The following is a 17601-nucleotide window of genomic DNA, read 5'->3' as shown; positions in this document are numbered from 1 at the left end:
AGGCGATACATTTTGTGAGGCCTGTGCTGACTGCTGGATCCAAATTTCAGCCCATGGGCCTACAGGATCATATCAGCCCACTACTAGGGGCCAGTGTTGGACTGTTGGCGATGGTCATTCCTGCATCATTTCTTCTTCGTTCTTCCCATTTTCAACCTTCTCCCCCGGTTTGAATTTGGAGTGGTTTTTGCTTCTGCTCTGCGATCTGCAATTCCTCGTTATTCCAATTCCATTTCAGTTACAGTACAGATCGTTGTTCCGATTCCAAGCTCACGTAGCATCTGTACTGAACTTCGAGCAAGATCTGAATCCTCTTGATCCCGTTCCCGTATGGGAATCCGCAATTTAACGATGGAGTTGTATTAGATGTTCTGAGATTGGCTTCCAAGAACCGAACCGGATCCATGGAGTGGACAACGTTGCAGCATCTGGATCTGCGCCATGTAGGGCGTGGCGTCAGGCCTCTGCAGCCTCATGCTGCCACCTTCCATCCTTACCAGGCGCTCGTCGCCGTCGCCATCGGAACCTACATCGTCGGTCAGTAACTACGCACCATCGCTCCCGCTCTCTCTTGTATTTTGCTTTTTTTTTTTTAATTATGGAACCTTAGATAATTGTGTAATCGGATAAGTTCTATGTTGTTGGATCGTTGCTTGTTGAGCTGTGATTGAAGATGAAATTCGGTTCTTATTATGATTGTGGATCAGAAGTTACGAGGATGTGCGTGGCATAAGCTACTTATGCTCCTGAATTGATCTGTGTTCAAGCTATAGTGTAGTTGATTTTGTGCTTCAGCCTTGAACCGAACTGTACTTCGTAGCTTATAAATTTAAGTAAACCAAAACTAAGCCATGGTTCTTAGTTTTGATTGGTTCTTATTAGCTGATGAGTTGGTATGGCTTCGCCTATTCTTATCTGAAGCATTATCAATCATTCTTCTTGAAGCTTGTTTGGAGCTGGGACAACTGATTATGATTACTTTAGAAATTTTTCTTGAATTATATCCATAGTGGTGGATGATAATTCTACTCATCACTCTATTTAGAATACTAGGTCCTCACCTTGAGTTTTTGTGCCATGTAATTCTATTTATATCCCTTGACTCAGTGCCCCCAAAAGCATGATTCAAGCCTGCATGTCTCCAACTTGCCAATTTGGAGTCAACTATTAATCTTCTGAAATCTAAGACTTAACATGGATTTTTATTCTCGTGATTTTTTTCATGGTTTAATGTTTTAATATAACCTCTCTCTTTTTTCCCAGTCCCATTTCAGATGTTGTTTTTCATTCTGTTAGGAGTATTTTCTTGTATGATATGAGATAGCAGCATCATTTGATCCATGTATGATCCTACTTAGTGGAAAAGGTTTTGTTGTTTTTTTTTGTCATTTCATGCTGTTTTGGAGCATTTAATCCTTCCGTTACATTAATCTCTCCCCAAGAATAAAGAAACAAATACATATGAAGCAATGCAACATATGCACAAGTTTAAGATTACGTTTGCTGTTTTAGATTTAGTGCTTCAGTTATGAATAAGCTGTGTCCAATTTGACTTTTCAAGCAAGCCTTTAAAGTCATTGTTCAGTGTTGAATTAAAAAACCTATCCAGAATTAGGCGGATGTGCCAGTAATTCATAACTACTATGACAGAAGTGCTAGATTTATATTGCTAGATTTACTCATAAAGCTTTTGTGTTTGAAGGTATGTACCAATAAGAACAATCTTTTATTATTGCATGGTATATGAGCCATCGATTTCCCAAGTTAATTCTTGTGAGTTGATTGTGTGGAGTAGTCTTACCTTTCTTGTGTGCTGTTTCCTTCCCCTGCTATTTTACATTCTTTTGGCGATTTTTCCCTTACTTATTTGTATGCTTTCCATATATGCAGAATTTGATGCATTAACAGGAAGCAAGATTTCTGCTCTTGACATTGGCGCACCTGTTGTCCGTATGTCTTATAGTCCTACAAGTGGGCACACTGTGATTGCAATCCTCCAGGTTGAGCCTAGTAAACTTTGCTTGGTTGTTTATGTGGATAAAACTATTGTTTAAAATAATTCTTTGACTAGATTTCTTAGTTCATGGCGGTGATGGGAATTCGAAAATAAAGATAGGTGTAAACTATAGGTTTCAAACTAGGTGGATGAATGGAGGAGTGCTTCAACCGTTATTTGTGATAAAAGATAAAAAGCACCTCCCAAGCTTCAGGAAAAAATTTACCACACAATTTTGTGGCAGCAACCATGTGGGACGAAGTGTTGGATGATATAAAGACTACAAAACAAATTTTAATCTTGCAGATATCAGGATATTGTATTGGACTAGTGAATATACTAAACAAGTTAGGATTAAGAATACATGCATTAAACATAGTTTGGATACAGCTTTTTTGTGTAAAAATGGTTGTCTCATCTTAGGTTATATGGAAAAGGCTTGTACATGTCCTATTAAAACAGATTATGCGCAGGGTGGTTCAATAGCTAAAAGGTAGAACAAGACCGAGAAAAACGGGAAAGCTATATGGTTCACAGTGTCGTACTCTTTTATATGTTTGAGAGTAATTCTTTCTGAATATAGTGTCTCTCAATCCTGTTCTATACTCTTTTGTATGTTGTGACTGTGAAGTTTCTTATACTTACAACTGCTGGATTTTTATCTGTAGGATTGTACGCTACGAACTTGTGATTTTGACCTAGAGCAAACATTTGTATTGCATTCACCAGAGAAGAAGACAGACCAAATTTCTTCTGATACAGAAGTCCATATGGCTTTGACCCCACTACAACCTGTTGTGTTTTTTGGCTTTCATAAACGAATGAGTGTGACAGGTTAGATGTCTGGTTTCTATCTGTGGAGATAGATATGCTGTTGTCAATAATTTGATACTTATGTAACAATTTTGTTGCTTTGTCTGTTTTTGCATAAATGAAGTTGTTGGAACTGTTGAAGGTGGCAAAGCACCCACAAAAATAAAGACAGATTTGAAGAAGCCTATTGTGAATATTGCCTGTCATCCTCGCCTCCCCGTTCTGGTAATATGTTTAATTATATGTAGTTCATCTTATTTGTATTTCTGCTGCAAGAAAGATATAGTTATTGGTCTTTCTTCTAGTGGTGCTTCAAACATTTCCTTCTTGACTTAATTGCTTTTTTTGTTTTAGTATGTTGCTTATGCAGAAGGTCTGATTCGAGCATATAACATTCACACCTATGCCGTTCATTACACTCTGCAACGTGAGATAATTTACCATGCTTCTTGTTCCTGCTGATGTGGTTTATATTTCTCTTGAACATCATAACTTTAGTTTTATTACTTATTGTTTTCTCTCCAGTTGATAATAATACTATAAAGCTCAATGGAGCTGGTGCATTTGCATTTCATCCAACTCTCGAATGGATTTTTGTTGGTGATCGACGTGGTACACTTCTGGCATGGGATGTATCAACTGAGAGACCTAGTTTGATTGGAATGTGAGTGGCTGTAATTTACCTATGGTTGATGTTTTCTCATTCTGTAATTGAGCAACCTAGGGTAATAGTTATGCTCTCTTTTGCATTTGTTTTTCATTTTTTTTCCAGCCAGTTGTTGGCAATGTTTAACATGAGGCTTGAAGTTTCTGTTGCTCTTGTTCTTGACTTTGGATCTGTGCATTTTATTATTGCTATTTCAGAACACAAGTTAGCTCACAGCCGATAACATCAGTTGCTTGGCTAGCCTTGTTGCGTTTACTTGTAACAGTAACGAGGGATGGGAATTTGCAAGTTTGGAAAACACGGGTTATAGTTAATCCTAACAGACCTCCTGTGCAGGCAAATTTTTTTGAGACTGCCGGTAGCTATCTTAACTCTTACTGACTGTACTCTGTATTTCCTCTGTTTTTGAAAGCTTGTGTCGCCTATATTAATTGTATTCTAAGTTTTCTGTTGCTTCACTATTCTGTTTTTCATTTCAGTAAATTTGGTTTCTAACAGATACTACTTTCTGATGCAGCAATTGAATCACTGGATATTCCTCGCATCCTTTCGCAACAGGGTGGAGAAGCAGTGTATCCCTTACCACGGATTAAAACTTTAGAATTTCATCCAAAATCTAATTTAGCAGCACTAGTGTTTGCAGTTACGTGTGACCTTACACTTCTTATATTTTGCTTGCAAGTGAATATAGTAAATATAAATTTGGTGTTCATTTTATCAGAACGTACCAAGTGGAGACCCTTCTAAAAGTAAGGCCACATCCAGTAGAGAAGGGAGAAAGCAACTTTTTGCAGTTTTGCAAAGTGCACGGGGATCGTCAGGTAATTGTTTTTATTTAGCTGGAATCACAGTTAATGTCCTTAGTATTTCAGAATGTTTGCTATTTGAATTTTGAAGAAATAAAAACTTCTACAATTTGTGTTTGGTTTGTTTTCCACTATACTTCCACTTGTCATTATGATGCTTCATAATATTCACTGAGCTTTCATGTTTATTTTTTTTGTGGCATGTGATTTATCCCCCCCCCCCTCTCTTTTCTTCTTACCTTTCATAAATATATTTCATAATATTCTATTTGAATTTCCTTTTAGTGCACAATTTTATGTAATGTCTTCACAACAACAACAAATTATTAGCCCATTAGTTGTGGTTGGCTATATGGATCAAACAATGCTATTGTGTCCAGTCATGGATCATGTCTGTACTTAATCTGATTCCTCCTAACTAGATGCTCGTTTGACCTTCTCTCAACATGTCCAAACCACCTAATGCTGTGGAATGTCTTCAATTGCAAGGCTTAATTTAGTCATTTAAATTTCTATCATATATGTTTGTATCTATGTGTATATATACTCATTTGTGATGCACATAATTGTACTTATTTTATGAAGTTACTGTTGCATGCTGTGTGTTCTCTTTTGCTTCTATTAGAACCATGCGTGTCATGTTTATTGAATATTTGCCTTTTCTCTGTCTATTCCTTTCCACATATGTTAATAGTAGAATTGCTATGCAGCATCTGTGTTAAAGGAAAAATTGGCAGCCTTGGGATCCTCTGGAGTTTTAGCTGATCATCAGCTTCAAGCTCAACTACAAGAACATCATCTGAAAGGGTGAGTTGGCATTTGAAATTAGGTAGATGAAAATAAGCCACCTGAACTATATAGAAAAATGGGGCTTGAATTCAATCGGTTAATTATATGATTTCACTCAAATGCCCCCAATGTTTTTGCTTTGATTTATGGTCATGAAGGTTGATTGGGTATATACTGAATAGCATATATCTGAAATTGTACTTGATATCTGTTCCTGCTTGTTAGATTTTGCTGTGACAATTTCGTAATATTAGCGTGTCACTATGCATATCATGCTGCTTCCCATGGGATTGATTTTCCATAAACTTCTGTTGGAGATTAAGCCTTAACTAACTAGTTCGAGTTTTGAAACCATTACAAATGCTTTTGCAACTCAATATTGATTATTTTCTCCTGCCATTATATAGTACATGAAGCATGTGACATGTAATTATCTTCTGCCGTCATTGACAATCTCACTCCTTCTTCCAGCCACGGTCATCTTACGATATCAGACATTGCAAGGAAAGCTTTTCTTTACAGTGTATGTTACTTTCATATTTTTTTTGTCTTTCTTATAAGCCTCAAGTCAGAAGGATTCAATAGCTTACCTGAATTCTGATCACGAAATTTGGTGGATGCTGTTGTATGTTCCCTTACTCCACGTTGTCCTTGTAGCATTTCATGGAAGGCCATGCAAAAAGTACTCCGATATCTCGCTTGCCCTTGATCACTGTTTTGGATACCAAGCATCACCTGAAGGACATTCCAGTTGTCCAGGTATGATCCCTTTGGCGATCTGATTCTGGTACTTGATTGCCTGTCCTTACTTCTGTTGGGTTCATTCTACTGATACAATTTATGCACTGCCAGCCATTTCATTTGGAGCTAAATTTCTTTAGCAAAGCAAACCGAGTTCTTCATTATCCTGTCAGGGCTTTCTTTGTGGATGGACCAAATCTTGTGGCACATAATCTCTCATCTGGATCTGAGAGTATCTACAGGAAGCTCTATAATTCGGTAATGTGGAGAGTATAGTATATTTAACATGTATCTTGTCCCTGTAACTTGTATAGATTTGTGTAGATACTATGATTCCTGTGGGTGTTGTAAGTGAAAAGGAATCCTGTATTCAACCTTCTAATGCTTATCCCCTTGTATAGATTCCTGGGAACGTGGAGTATCATGCAAAATACTTGATTTACAGTAAAAAGCAACGCCTGTTTCTTATAGTTTATGAATTTAGTGGTGCTACAAATGAAGTTGTGCTGTACTGGGAAAATACTGTCGCAGAGACAGCAAATAGTAAAAGCAGCACAGTGAAAGGTACTTCCACGTGTGGAATGTATTTCTTTTCTATTGCTGGTCATGCTTTATGTGACATAATAATTCGATTGTCTTGTAGGTCGAGATGCAGCATTTATTGGTCCCAATGAAAACCAATTTGCCATTCTCGATGATGACAAGACAGGGTTGGCATTGTATGTTCTACCAGGAGGGGCCTTGCAGGATCCTAAGGAAATTGAAAAAGCTTTCCAGGAAGACCAACCTACAGAAACTAATGTTGGCTCAATTCGTGGTCCTACGCCATTTCTGTTTGAGACTGAAGTTGATCGGATCTTTTCTACTCCATTAGGTACTTGAGTACACTGTTTGTATGCATGGGATCTATTGACAATGATATTAATAAACATTTTACACAAATGAATTACCATTTAGGATATGAATTTTCACAAACTCCTTAATTGGACTAAAATTTTCACAAAATCCATTATTTTAATAATTCTTTTTAAACTATTGATTTTATCTGCTACATGATCACCTTTTTGGCCCCCATTTAGGGCTCAACAAAAGGTCCGATTAAGGGTGTTCTCTTAGCTGAAACCTAAATGGATATTGGTGTGTCACATGTTTTTGTTTGTTAGGTCTTGAACATTTACTATCTGTCTCATCCTCTTATGTTCATTCTTATCTTAATCAAATTTCTTTTTCTATAAAAGTAAATGTATTTAGTGTTAAAATAATTATATTTTGTCCCAATAATATTTAATCATATTTTGGCAGTTGAATTTATTAAATAATTATCTAGACAAAAATCATTAACCATAACTGCGTCAAGTCTTAATATGGGGTCAATAGATCCCTTTCTACCCATAAACAGTCATTATGCGCTTAGCAGTAGTTTATTGTTAGGTATAAAATATTGAAAATTGTCCTTTTGGTTGTAGATTCAACTTTGATGTTTGCTACTCATGGGAACCAGATTGGATTAGTAAAGCTCATACAAGGATACCGCCTTTCAACTTCAAATTCAACTTCTGATGGTCACTATATATCAACCAAGGGTGAGGGCAAAAAGTCAATCAAATTGAGAAGACATGAGATTGTACTGCAGGTACTGTTCAAAACCATGCTTATTTAATTATTAACTACAAACTTAGAGCTTGCTCTGTTGTTATAACAGTGAAAACCTTTTTGTAATTTGCATAAAAAAAAATAAAGTTCTTTCGTATCACTCACAATGAGAATGCAACTTTTTAATCCTTGCCTTCCTTCATAAAAGTCCTTAGTTCTAGTATTATTTGTTTTCGAGAATACATATATAAAAAAAAGTGTTATTAAAGGGCCCTGATTATGGTTCTGATTGGTAACAGATCATTTTTGTTCAAATTTGACAGGTGCACTGGCAAGAGACTCTTAGGGGACATGTTGCAGGAATTTTAACAACACATAGAGTTCTTATAGTTTCAGCAGCTCTCGATATACTTGCAGGCACTTCTACAAATTTTGACAAGGGACTTCCTTCAATATCCTTATAATTTGTTTCTTACTCTCTTTTATAAAGTTTAAAATCAACTAACCATTTATTCACATTTAAATTAGCCCAGATAACATGAATGAGAAAGTGGAAAATAAACTCTACTCACTTGCACTCAAAGCCAGGAATTCTGTTGAAGATCATTTTCAGTGTTCTTTATTTATACCTTTCCACTTTCTTCCTACTTGGCTGAGCAGACCTTAAATTGTACTTGTCATGTGGATTACCTTGCTTTTAAAGCCTTAACTGTTGCCCACTTTAGATCACTCTTATGGGTTGGACCTGCCCTTCTTTTTTCTACTGCCACTGCTATCAGTATACTTGGTTGGGATGGGAAAGCTAGGACTATCCTCTCAATTAGTATGCCTTATGCAGGTAACTGTTACTGCATGCTGGGATGTCATTGTATCTTAGCCATCTGCTTTGGATGTTTTATTCTGTCAAAATATTGTAGGGTATTGTACTAATGATTTTTTTTTTTCTTTTAATTTCTCAGTCTTGGTTGGTGCATTGAATGATCGATTGTTGCTTGCTAGCCCCACAGAAATAAATCCCAGACAGAAGAAGGGGGTTGAGATTAAAAGCTGTCTTGTTGGTCTTCTTGAGCCTCTTCTCATCGGATTTGCTACAATGCAGCAAACTTTTGAGCAGAAACTTGACTTGTCAGAAATACTATACCAAATAACGTCAAGGTTTCCTTCTCTACCACATATGTATTAGGACATCCTTAGGAAAAATCTAGCTTCTTTCTATATCTTATAAAGTTTTAGACATAAAGTTGTGTTTTTACATTTCTTTATCATGAAAGTTGGTAATGACTAATACTGTAAATTATTATGTGTATGAAGGTTTGACAGCCTGCGCATAACACCAAGGTCTCTCGACATCCTTTCCAGAGGTTCTCCAGTTTGTGGAGATTTGGCAGTGTCATTATCCCAATCAGGTCCACAGTTCACCCAGGTAATGATGAAATTCTTTTGTCCTGCCACTTTAGTTATGGCCTATCTAATCTTGTTGAGGTGTGACCTTAGGTGATGCGAGGTGTCTATGCTGTGAAAGCTCTGAAGTTTTCCACTGCTTTATCTGTTTTGAAAGATGAATTTCTGCGTTCAAGAGATTATCCACGATGTCCTCCTACATCGCATTTATTTCATCAGTTCAGGCAGTTGGGTTATGCCTGTATCAGGTAGGTTGACTAGCAAATTTTATTGTACATATGATAGGCTCTTTATACCTCTTCAAACTAATACCTACACTGAAAGTATGCTCCATTAGCTATTACTTTTCTTTCAATATTGCTTGTGTTTGGTTCTACTTCATTGTCCCAGTCAATAGTTAATTGCTGATGCATAAAATTAATATATTGCATCTCCTCAATAATTATATTTTCATAATTGTTTTTTATTCTTGTGTGAATTAATATAGCAAGAGTGTGAATGAACTAGAGCTGCCTAACATATAGGTTGATTAACTCATTAACATGTTAATAGGAGCCAAAGCCAATGATAGATAGATTTTACCAAATTTTATCACTATTTAATTATGCTAGACCTCATATAACCAATATGATAATTTAAAATAAAGGATTCATATGTCAAGGACTACCTATTCAAGCTGGAACCCACAAACAATAAGACATTACCTAATATTCTAGCAGTGCTCATACTATTGATGATCCTTTAATTACATGGTAGTGTGATATAGAAATTTTTGCCCACACTTTTGTAATTTGAGATCTCTTACAGGTTTGGTCAGTTTGATAGAGCAAAAGAAACCTTTGAAGTCATAGCTGATTACGAAAGTATGCTTGATCTGTTTATATGCCACCTGAATCCAAGTGCCATGAGGCGCCTTGCTCAGAAGTTGGAAGAAGAAGATCTTGATTCAGAATTGAGGCGATATTGTGAGAGGATTTTACGAGTTCGATCTACTGGATGGACACAAGGCATATTTGCTAACTTTGCCGCAGAAAGTATGGTTCCTAAAGGACCTGAATGGGGTGGTGGAAACTGGGAAATTAAAACCCCTACTACTGCAAAGGATATACCTCAGTGGGAGCTTGCTGCTGAGGTAACACCATATATGAAGACTGATGATGGTACAATTCCATCTATTATTGTAGATCATATTGGAGTGTATTTAGGCTCAATTAAAGGAAGAGGAAACATTGTAGAGGTAAGGGAAGATAGCTTGGTTAAATCCTTCATCCCAGCAGGTAATGATGTTAAAGCAAATGGTCTTGCATCCTCCATTGAATCCATGACTAACCAATTGAAGGGGGTTGAAAATTCCAAAGGTGATTCATTAATGGGTCTGGAAACCCTTAATAAACAGATTGCCAGTTCCTCTGCTGAACAAGCTAAAGCAGAAGAAGAATTTAAGAAATCCATGTATGGAGCTGCTGCTGATGGTAGCAGTAGTGATGAAGAAGGAGCATCAAAAACCAGAAAAATACGTGTTAGAATTCGAGACAAACCCATTTCCTCATCTACAGTGGATGTCAATAAGCTTAAAGAAGCCACTAGTAAATTTAAACTTGGTGAAGGGTTAGCTCCGTCAAGGAGCAGGGCATCATTAAGTGGTGGGAGCCAGGAGTTTGGCCAGATTTCCTCCCTACAAGCTCCTGCCGGCATGGTTGCACCAGCCGGAACGGCTGCTTCTGTTTCAGCTGCTGGTGACCTGTTTGGTACCGATGCATTTACTCGGCCAGAACCAATTTCACAGCCAACTACGGGGTCCGTAGGTGGAGGACTTAAGGCAGGACCTATTCCAGAGGACTTCTTTCAGAATACAAGGGATTCCCTGCAGGTTGCTGCAACATTGGCTCCTGTTGGGACATATCTCTCCAAATTTATCCAAGGGAATGACAGCAGCAGGACTCCTAGCCAGGTTGATGCTTCTGGAGCTGATTTCAGCCGTCAAGGTGCTGTTCCCCCTCAAGCTGGTCAACAACCTGTTGTTCCAATTGAGTCTATAGGACTTCCGGATGGTGGTGTCCCACCACAACCCTCAACTCAGGCTGCAGTCATGCCCCAATTGCAGCCACAGACATCAATTTCCACCCAACCTCTTGATCTTAGTGTACTTGGAGTACCAAATTCTGCTGATTCAGGAAAGCCTTCTCAAGCTAGTTCTCCACCTTCTACCGTACGACCTGGACAGGTATAAATATATACATGATAGGCATCCATATAGATGTTGAATGACCAACACTTTTAACTAGAGTAAAAACCTGTTTTAGTTCCAGTTTCCTATTGTTCAGCAAGTACGATTTTTCATTATTTGTTTCCAATCTCATGACTCCTGTGTCAGGTTCCCCGAGGGGCTGCTGCTTCAGTATGCTTCAAGACTGGACTGGCTCACCTTGAGCTAAATCATCTTTCGGATGCGTTGTCTTGCTTTGATGAGGCTTTTCTTGCACTGGCTAAGGAACAATCCCGTGGAAGTGATATAAAAGCTCAGGCAACAATCTGTGCTCAATACAAGATAGCTGTCACTCTTCTTCAGGTACTGTCATCATGCCTCAAATCTTAGAAACATAGATAGAATGAATGCATTCTGACCAAAATAACAAATTAGATAAATGAACTGTTTCCATAAGGCATCATTACCATCGTGGTAGTTTTCCTTGACGTTGATGCTTGTTTAATTAAGAAAGCAATGGGAGCAGTTTACCTCCTACCTTAACAATCATATATTTGTCCACTTCAAATAGCTTTCTTCATGAATGCAGGAAATTGGACGTCTGCAAAGGGTCCATGGTCCTAGTGCAATCAGTGCAAAAGATGAGATGGCAAGACTTTCGCGCCATCTGGGCTCATTACCTCTTCTGGCTAAGCACAGAATAAATTGCATTCGAACTGCCATCAAACGAAACATGGAGGTGCAGAATTATGCATATTCCAAGCAAATGCTCGAACTGCTGTTCTCTAAAGCACCTCCAAGCAAACAAGATGAATTTAGGAGCCTGATCGACTTGTGTGTTCAGAGGGGCTTGACCAACAAGTCTATTGATCCATTGGAAGACCCTTCGCAATTTTGTTCTGCTACTCTAAGCAGGTTGTCGACCATTGGATATGATGTATGTGATTTATGTGGAGCCAAATTTTCAGCCGTGACTGCCCCTGGATGCATCATCTGTGGAATGGGAAGCATCAAAAGATCGGATGCAACTGCAGGACCAGTTCCTTCGCCATTTGGTTAACTAACTAAGATGTGTGATTTTAATTGCTGTAAACATGTATCACTAGTAAAGCTGAAAGCTGTTGTAAAGAGAAGCAAAACTGGTTGGAAAAAGCTCGTAATCTGGGAAAACCACAGTTCTTCCATTTTGTATACTACTTTAGTTGTGTGATTAGTTGTGTGGTCTCGGCTCCTGCCGCCTTTTCTTTTGGTTTTATCTTTTTTTTTTTTCCTTTCAATTTTGCGAATCATGATGTGTGATTACTGATTACGCATTTTCTGTAATTATGGAGAGTTGTCTCCAGTAATTCTAACATTCATTCATCCTTGAGTTAGAAAGTGTTATTGAGCGCGATTTTATCAGTAATATATTCATTCGGGTAAACAAGACATCATCTTTCATTCTTTTGTGCAGAATTTAATTCTTTTAATTGCTTAACGAACACCCTTTTCTCAGCGATATCGTTGAAAAGGGTCTTGGATCAACGGTGCCCGGTTTACTGTTCCCATCTGTGGTTGCCTTTGTCTATCAGTCTATACGTAAAATGTTGAACTGTGTGGTTGCCTTTGTCTCTCAGTCTATACATAAAAGGTTGAACTGTTTATATTTGTTCAAGTCAACGAGTGAGCTAATTACTGAATTGGTTACGGGTATTTTGCTTTTAGATTTCTCAAATCGCATAATGACATCCCACACCTCTTAAAAATGTATACGGGAAAGTAGTATGCATGAGGACGGTAGTTGAAAAGCAAACAGAAGGTGGCACTTGCCTACCTACACAAATGTTTTATTAGATTAATAACTAGAGTGATGCAAGCTCATACACCCTTAACGTTTAACCACACTTGCGCTTATTACTGGAACTGCCTATAAAAGCATTACAACTAATGCCAACTGCAACGTCCTAAAGGCCAAAAACCCTTTACTAAATAAATAAAAAATAAAAAGGTTACATGCTTTTGAATCTGTACTTTCTATGTGAACTATCCAATGTACAAAACTCCGGAAACCTTGGAAGAGTTGAGTGAAGAGTGTAGCAAGTGTTAATGGTGTAAAAGCAACCTGAAACGGAAGTCATAGGGCATGACTTGCACCGAATGTGTTCCCCTTCCGCCAAGGCATTCAATTGCTTCCTTTCTGAGTTGAAAGGGTAGTTGGAGGCACACCCAATCCACCAATGACGTCATGTCCTTTGCAAAGTCAAGTAAATACCAGTCCAGTAACTTTGGTATCATTAGCTTCTTTGTCTTCGTAATCCCAACTGACGCCTGCAAATAATCCCTCTTTGCTGCTTCTAACTCATTTTCTATCTCTGATGCTGTGTACACCCTCACCTTCACATCAAAATAACATACATTTTGTTCAATCAATTCACCCAGCCAAGCAAATATATTCAATTTTTTAACTTATATATATATAAAGGAAAAGTGTTTGCCCCACACGTGACTTCTTTGGTCTGAAGGTCATATTTTGTCAGACTAGTTGATCACATGCTAAGAGTAAGTCAGCATGCCATTACTTTAAAAGGAAATAAAAGATTTTTCTTTTAACAACTATCGTATATAAAATATAGAGAAAATGATAAATATGTCTTTAACCTTTTGTCCCGCGGATATTTTCGTCCCTGACTATTGGAAAATACTTTTAAGTTCCTGACTTTCACAAAACTTGGACGGATCAGTCCCTCTGTCCAAATACCTCTGTCAGGGACTGATCCGTCCAAATTTTGTGAAGGTCAGAGACTTAAAAGTATTTTTCAATTGTTAGGGACGAAAATGTCCGCGAGACAAAAGTTCAAGGACCTATTTGTCCATTTTTCTAAAATATATATTAAAAATAAATTAAACAATACATATTTTGTATGTCTATGACATTTTTTTTACAACATGATCCAATAATGAAAGAACATGCATAAAGTCATAACAGGATTGTGTTGTAAGCTGAGAGAAACATACCGCAGGGGAAGACCAGCTTCCACAGGAAAGTGCAAAGGTAACTAATGGCTCAGACCATTCCAACCCAAATATGCTTCGTGCTTGCATCTCATCATTCCTTGCAGCTTTTGGGCACGTCTGTCGCATTTACCAAATATCAGAATTCAAGTCATCATGCATTGTAATCTACAAAAGCATCACCAACAAAATAGCATAGGAAAATGAAACCAAAAACTAAGTGCAATGCTATACTTACAAATTTGAGGTGATAAGGTAGTCTCAAAATGAAGTGCTCTATTGTGATTGCATTGAACAATTGGCCCCCAACTATTATTCTTGCCTAGCATAATAACCATTTTATAATCTTAGTTAATTTGATCAAACCAATGCTTTAGTCTAATATGCTATAGAATACTGTTGGAAAAGTAAATGTAGGGAATATTTTATAGATCACTGTCTGTACCTTCTGCATTAGTGCTACAACCATTTCAGGGCTTTCAGGAATGCCATGCTCTAAATATGCCTACACAAATATTCAAGCCAGAAAACATTATGCTGATTATCCTCAACATGTTACATAGGCTAAGATATTAATGATATCAAATTATATATCTTACATTCAGCATGCAGGAATTATATGTGTTTATCCAGAATGCAAGCTTCTCTTGATGAGTAAGACCCTTCAATTTCACAGAAGCAAGCTTCCCAAGTAGAAACCTGAACAAGCTTATTAGATTAGAGGAACATAACAACCAAGAAGAGGTAGTAAGTAGTAACCCTTTATATAACTTACTTTAATCTGTGGATCAGAAACACTGCATTTGTTGTTCGGTTGAGATCAACATTGGAGGCTTTAATCTCACACAGATTATTGTATGCACCAACATCTCTTCTTGTTTTGGAATCTGAACAGATACCATAAGGATCATTCAACTGTTCCTTTTCCTTGCCAATTCTCAAAAATATGCTACACAAACACTTGACAAGATCCTCTGAAACTCTGTTGGGTGTGCTATCAACTTCCGGTGCCTTATCGTCCGACGAACTTGAGGAACTCTGTGCTCTTTCTTGATCTACTAATCTCCACTCTAACTAAACACCCGGAAAAACAAATCATTGAACAATCATCTCTCATAATACTCATTCAGTTATCCAGATAACAATTGAACAAAAATACTGTTTGGTACCTGCAACTTTAAGTGATCCACACATTTCTCAGATGATTGCTGTTTCATTGGAGATTTCCTTACTGGAGTAATCACTTTAGCAGCCTTCTTTTCTGGAGATTGCTTGCTCTTCACAGGGCTATGAAACAACTTATTCTCCTTTCCTCTTCCCTCCTCCAAGACGGATGACAACGAATCTTGTTTCATATGAAATGGTTTTCCATTGGGACTAGCTGATGAATTAAGCTCACATTGGGACAAAGATTTTGACCTTTGATGTTTGGAATTGTTATCAATTTCGTCACTGGAATTTTCAGGATTCCTCTTAGAGGAACTGTATACAGCTTCCTGATATAAACCTTGTCTGAAACTCACAACTTGTTCTTCTAATCGAACCACTTCCTCTTCTAATACTGCTACCTCAGCCACAAGCTCCAATGTCTATAAACAAAAGGACAAAACATTACTTGTAATTCATTTTCAATGCAACACTACAAACAATCTATGTATGTAAGAAACCATATTACATTGCTCAAATTTGTGTTCTAGTAAGGAAAAGATGAAGGAATGAATGGACTAACATATGGAGGGAGATAAGGAGGAAGGCGTGGAAGAGATCCCAAAGGTCTTGTGAAAGCTCTTTCTAATGCTCTATGCACATTCTCTTCATGTCTCAGCTTTCTCTTCAACTTATCAACCTGTCAAGTTTGAAAACATTAATTTACTGTATGTACTGAAGATTTATTTCACTAATAAATTATCACATACATCTTGTATCAAAGCCATTTTCCTTTCTCGATTCGATCCACGCCCATTTTTCTGTGCAGGCATTGCTTTGCTCCCTCTACTTTCCATCTTGTCCTGCTTTGCACATTCAGAGATAGAATCTTTGAAAAGCAGCAAAAAGAAAGAACTAGCTAGAGCCTCTGATATGTTTCTTATGACAAGTAAAAGAGCCAAGCTTCCACTTTCCAGATTCGGATAATATTCAAAAGAGGAAGAGAAATTCTATCTGCCTACTACAGTTTAAAGTAGTTTAAGCATTGAAATCAAAACTCTTTTGGGAGCTTTTAAGCTATGTAACCATAAGAATAATGTTTTCTTGTAGTAACCTACAACCTCATATGACAATTTTCTTCTTAAGATCTTGCAGTAAGAGAACAACGAAAAGTAGAAGAAAAAGAATGTAGAGGAAGAAAGGTAATGAATGAAATGTACTTTGCGACCATCATTGAAAGGAGCTTTCATTGCCTGAAGAGTGGTGCGTGCTCTGTTGTTATTCATCTGCTATAGGAATGCCACTTTTTCAGAAACCGAGAAAAAAAAAAGAGAACAATGCAATCCTTATAGGCTATGGCACTGCAAAAAAAAAAGGCCAAAAACATGTGAGAAAAAGAACGGGTTTTGTGTGTGTGAGTGATAAAAAGTAAAACTTGCAACTCAATAAACAATAATAGAAAGCAGCAGATACAAACCGAGAGACCCTTTTGGAGACAGAGTTACAGAGAAGCAAACTCAGAAAGATTCATTTTCATACAATTCATAAAGCGGGAAACTTGGAAGAAGGAGAAGCAGACACAGCAATAACAACTGCCAGCTTCTTCTGAGAGTATAATGAGCTTGGTTTATACTTTATAGTATTTATATATATATATATGAAATTTTAGATTCATGTGAAATCTAATATTATAGGTCCTTGTGGATCCACCACTAATAATATAGATTCTGTTCACCAAAAAATGCTTCTACAGGATAAGGGAGTGGACTGACATGGAAAATTCTTAAGCCTTATTTATATTTATTAAATATATTCTCTTTTTCGTCTTGGTGCTATTTTGCAAGGCTTATTATCTTTGTTTGATATAGAAGTTTTTCATATGAAATTATTAGTTTGCTACCCATATTTTAGAATGGACTCAAAGTGGAAGAAATAAAAGTTGTATTAGAAAGAAAACAAAAGATAAAGGGTGCACTTTTCATCATAGTGTGAAAGTGAGTGCCATAAACTGCTTATTCTCTGTGTCTGTTGCTAATATTGCTAATTGTTTTTCATTTTCTATGATCTAATATTATTCACTTATTTGTACATTTAAAATTAGAAAATAGCTTTAGGATTGATTCACTATGATTTTAGAGTAGGCCAAGTGAAAAGTTATTAAAGATTAGTGAGATTGAAAATGTATTCTATATTTCTATCTGGCACTGATAAAAGGAGAGAAAAATAAAAGCTAAAGAGATAAATATGAAACTTTTCCAATTGAAAACTTTGTGCAAACTTGCCTATTACAACTTTTGAATCATTGAGCATTATTGATCCTTTGAAAGAGAAATGAAGGGGAAGGATTTTTAGGTTTTTTACCCAACTTTATTTAAAGCAGAGGATATCTCACTATTTAATGAGTTCTAAATTCTAATCATTATGTTAACGACTAGTATTTATCATAATTTGA

General features: G+C 37.0%; 2 protein-coding genes across 3 annotated transcripts; one reads left to right on the top strand and one right to left on the bottom strand.

Annotated features, from left to right (window-relative positions):
* The first annotated feature begins 91 nt into the window (after positions 1-91).
* On the top strand, positions 92-12430 carry LOC112748713 (uncharacterized). The gene is made up of 24 exons (XM_025796954.3): positions 92-537; positions 1891-2000; positions 2665-2830; positions 2934-3034; positions 3164-3236; positions 3335-3473; positions 3674-3834; positions 3994-4118; positions 4198-4297; positions 4993-5089; positions 5543-5594; positions 5729-5830; positions 5924-6070; positions 6214-6376; positions 6456-6686; positions 7279-7445; positions 7729-7857; positions 8126-8243; positions 8365-8560; positions 8717-8828; positions 8900-9054; positions 9614-11030; positions 11181-11375; positions 11602-12430. Exons 1-24 carry the CDS (start codon positions 405-407, stop codon positions 12070-12072), a joined length of 4860 nt encoding a protein of 1619 aa, XP_025652739.1. The 5' UTR covers positions 92-404; the 3' UTR covers positions 12073-12430.
* Positions 12431-12792: 362 nt separating this feature from the next.
* On the bottom strand, positions 12793-16777 carry LOC112748712 (uncharacterized). 2 transcript variants are annotated; one of them, XM_025796951.3, is made up of 11 exons: positions 16627-16777; positions 16370-16510; positions 15920-16015; positions 15733-15849; positions 15173-15592; positions 14779-15077; positions 14603-14702; positions 14449-14508; positions 14242-14325; positions 14007-14123; positions 12793-13385 (listed from the first exon to the last, which is right to left on the bottom strand). In XM_025796951.3, exons 2-11 carry the CDS (start codon positions 16433-16435, stop codon positions 13095-13097), a joined length of 1650 nt encoding a protein of 549 aa, XP_025652736.1. In that variant the 5' UTR covers positions 16436-16510; positions 16627-16777; the 3' UTR covers positions 12793-13094. The 2 variants fall into 2 exon arrangements, with proteins under 2 accessions (XP_025652736.1, XP_025652737.1); XM_025796952.3 differs by having other exon boundaries at positions 15920-16012.
* Between the last annotated feature and the right edge of the window lie 824 nt (positions 16778-17601).

The sequence above is a fragment of the Arachis hypogaea genome, chromosome 15, assembly GCF_003086295.3.
Source record: "Arachis hypogaea cultivar Tifrunner chromosome 15, arahy.Tifrunner.gnm2.J5K5, whole genome shotgun sequence".
Taxonomy (NCBI): Eukaryota; Viridiplantae; Streptophyta; class Magnoliopsida; order Fabales; family Fabaceae; genus Arachis; species Arachis hypogaea.
Note: the sequence above shows the minus strand (reverse complement) of the source record. Positions and strands in the feature narration are given on the sequence as shown.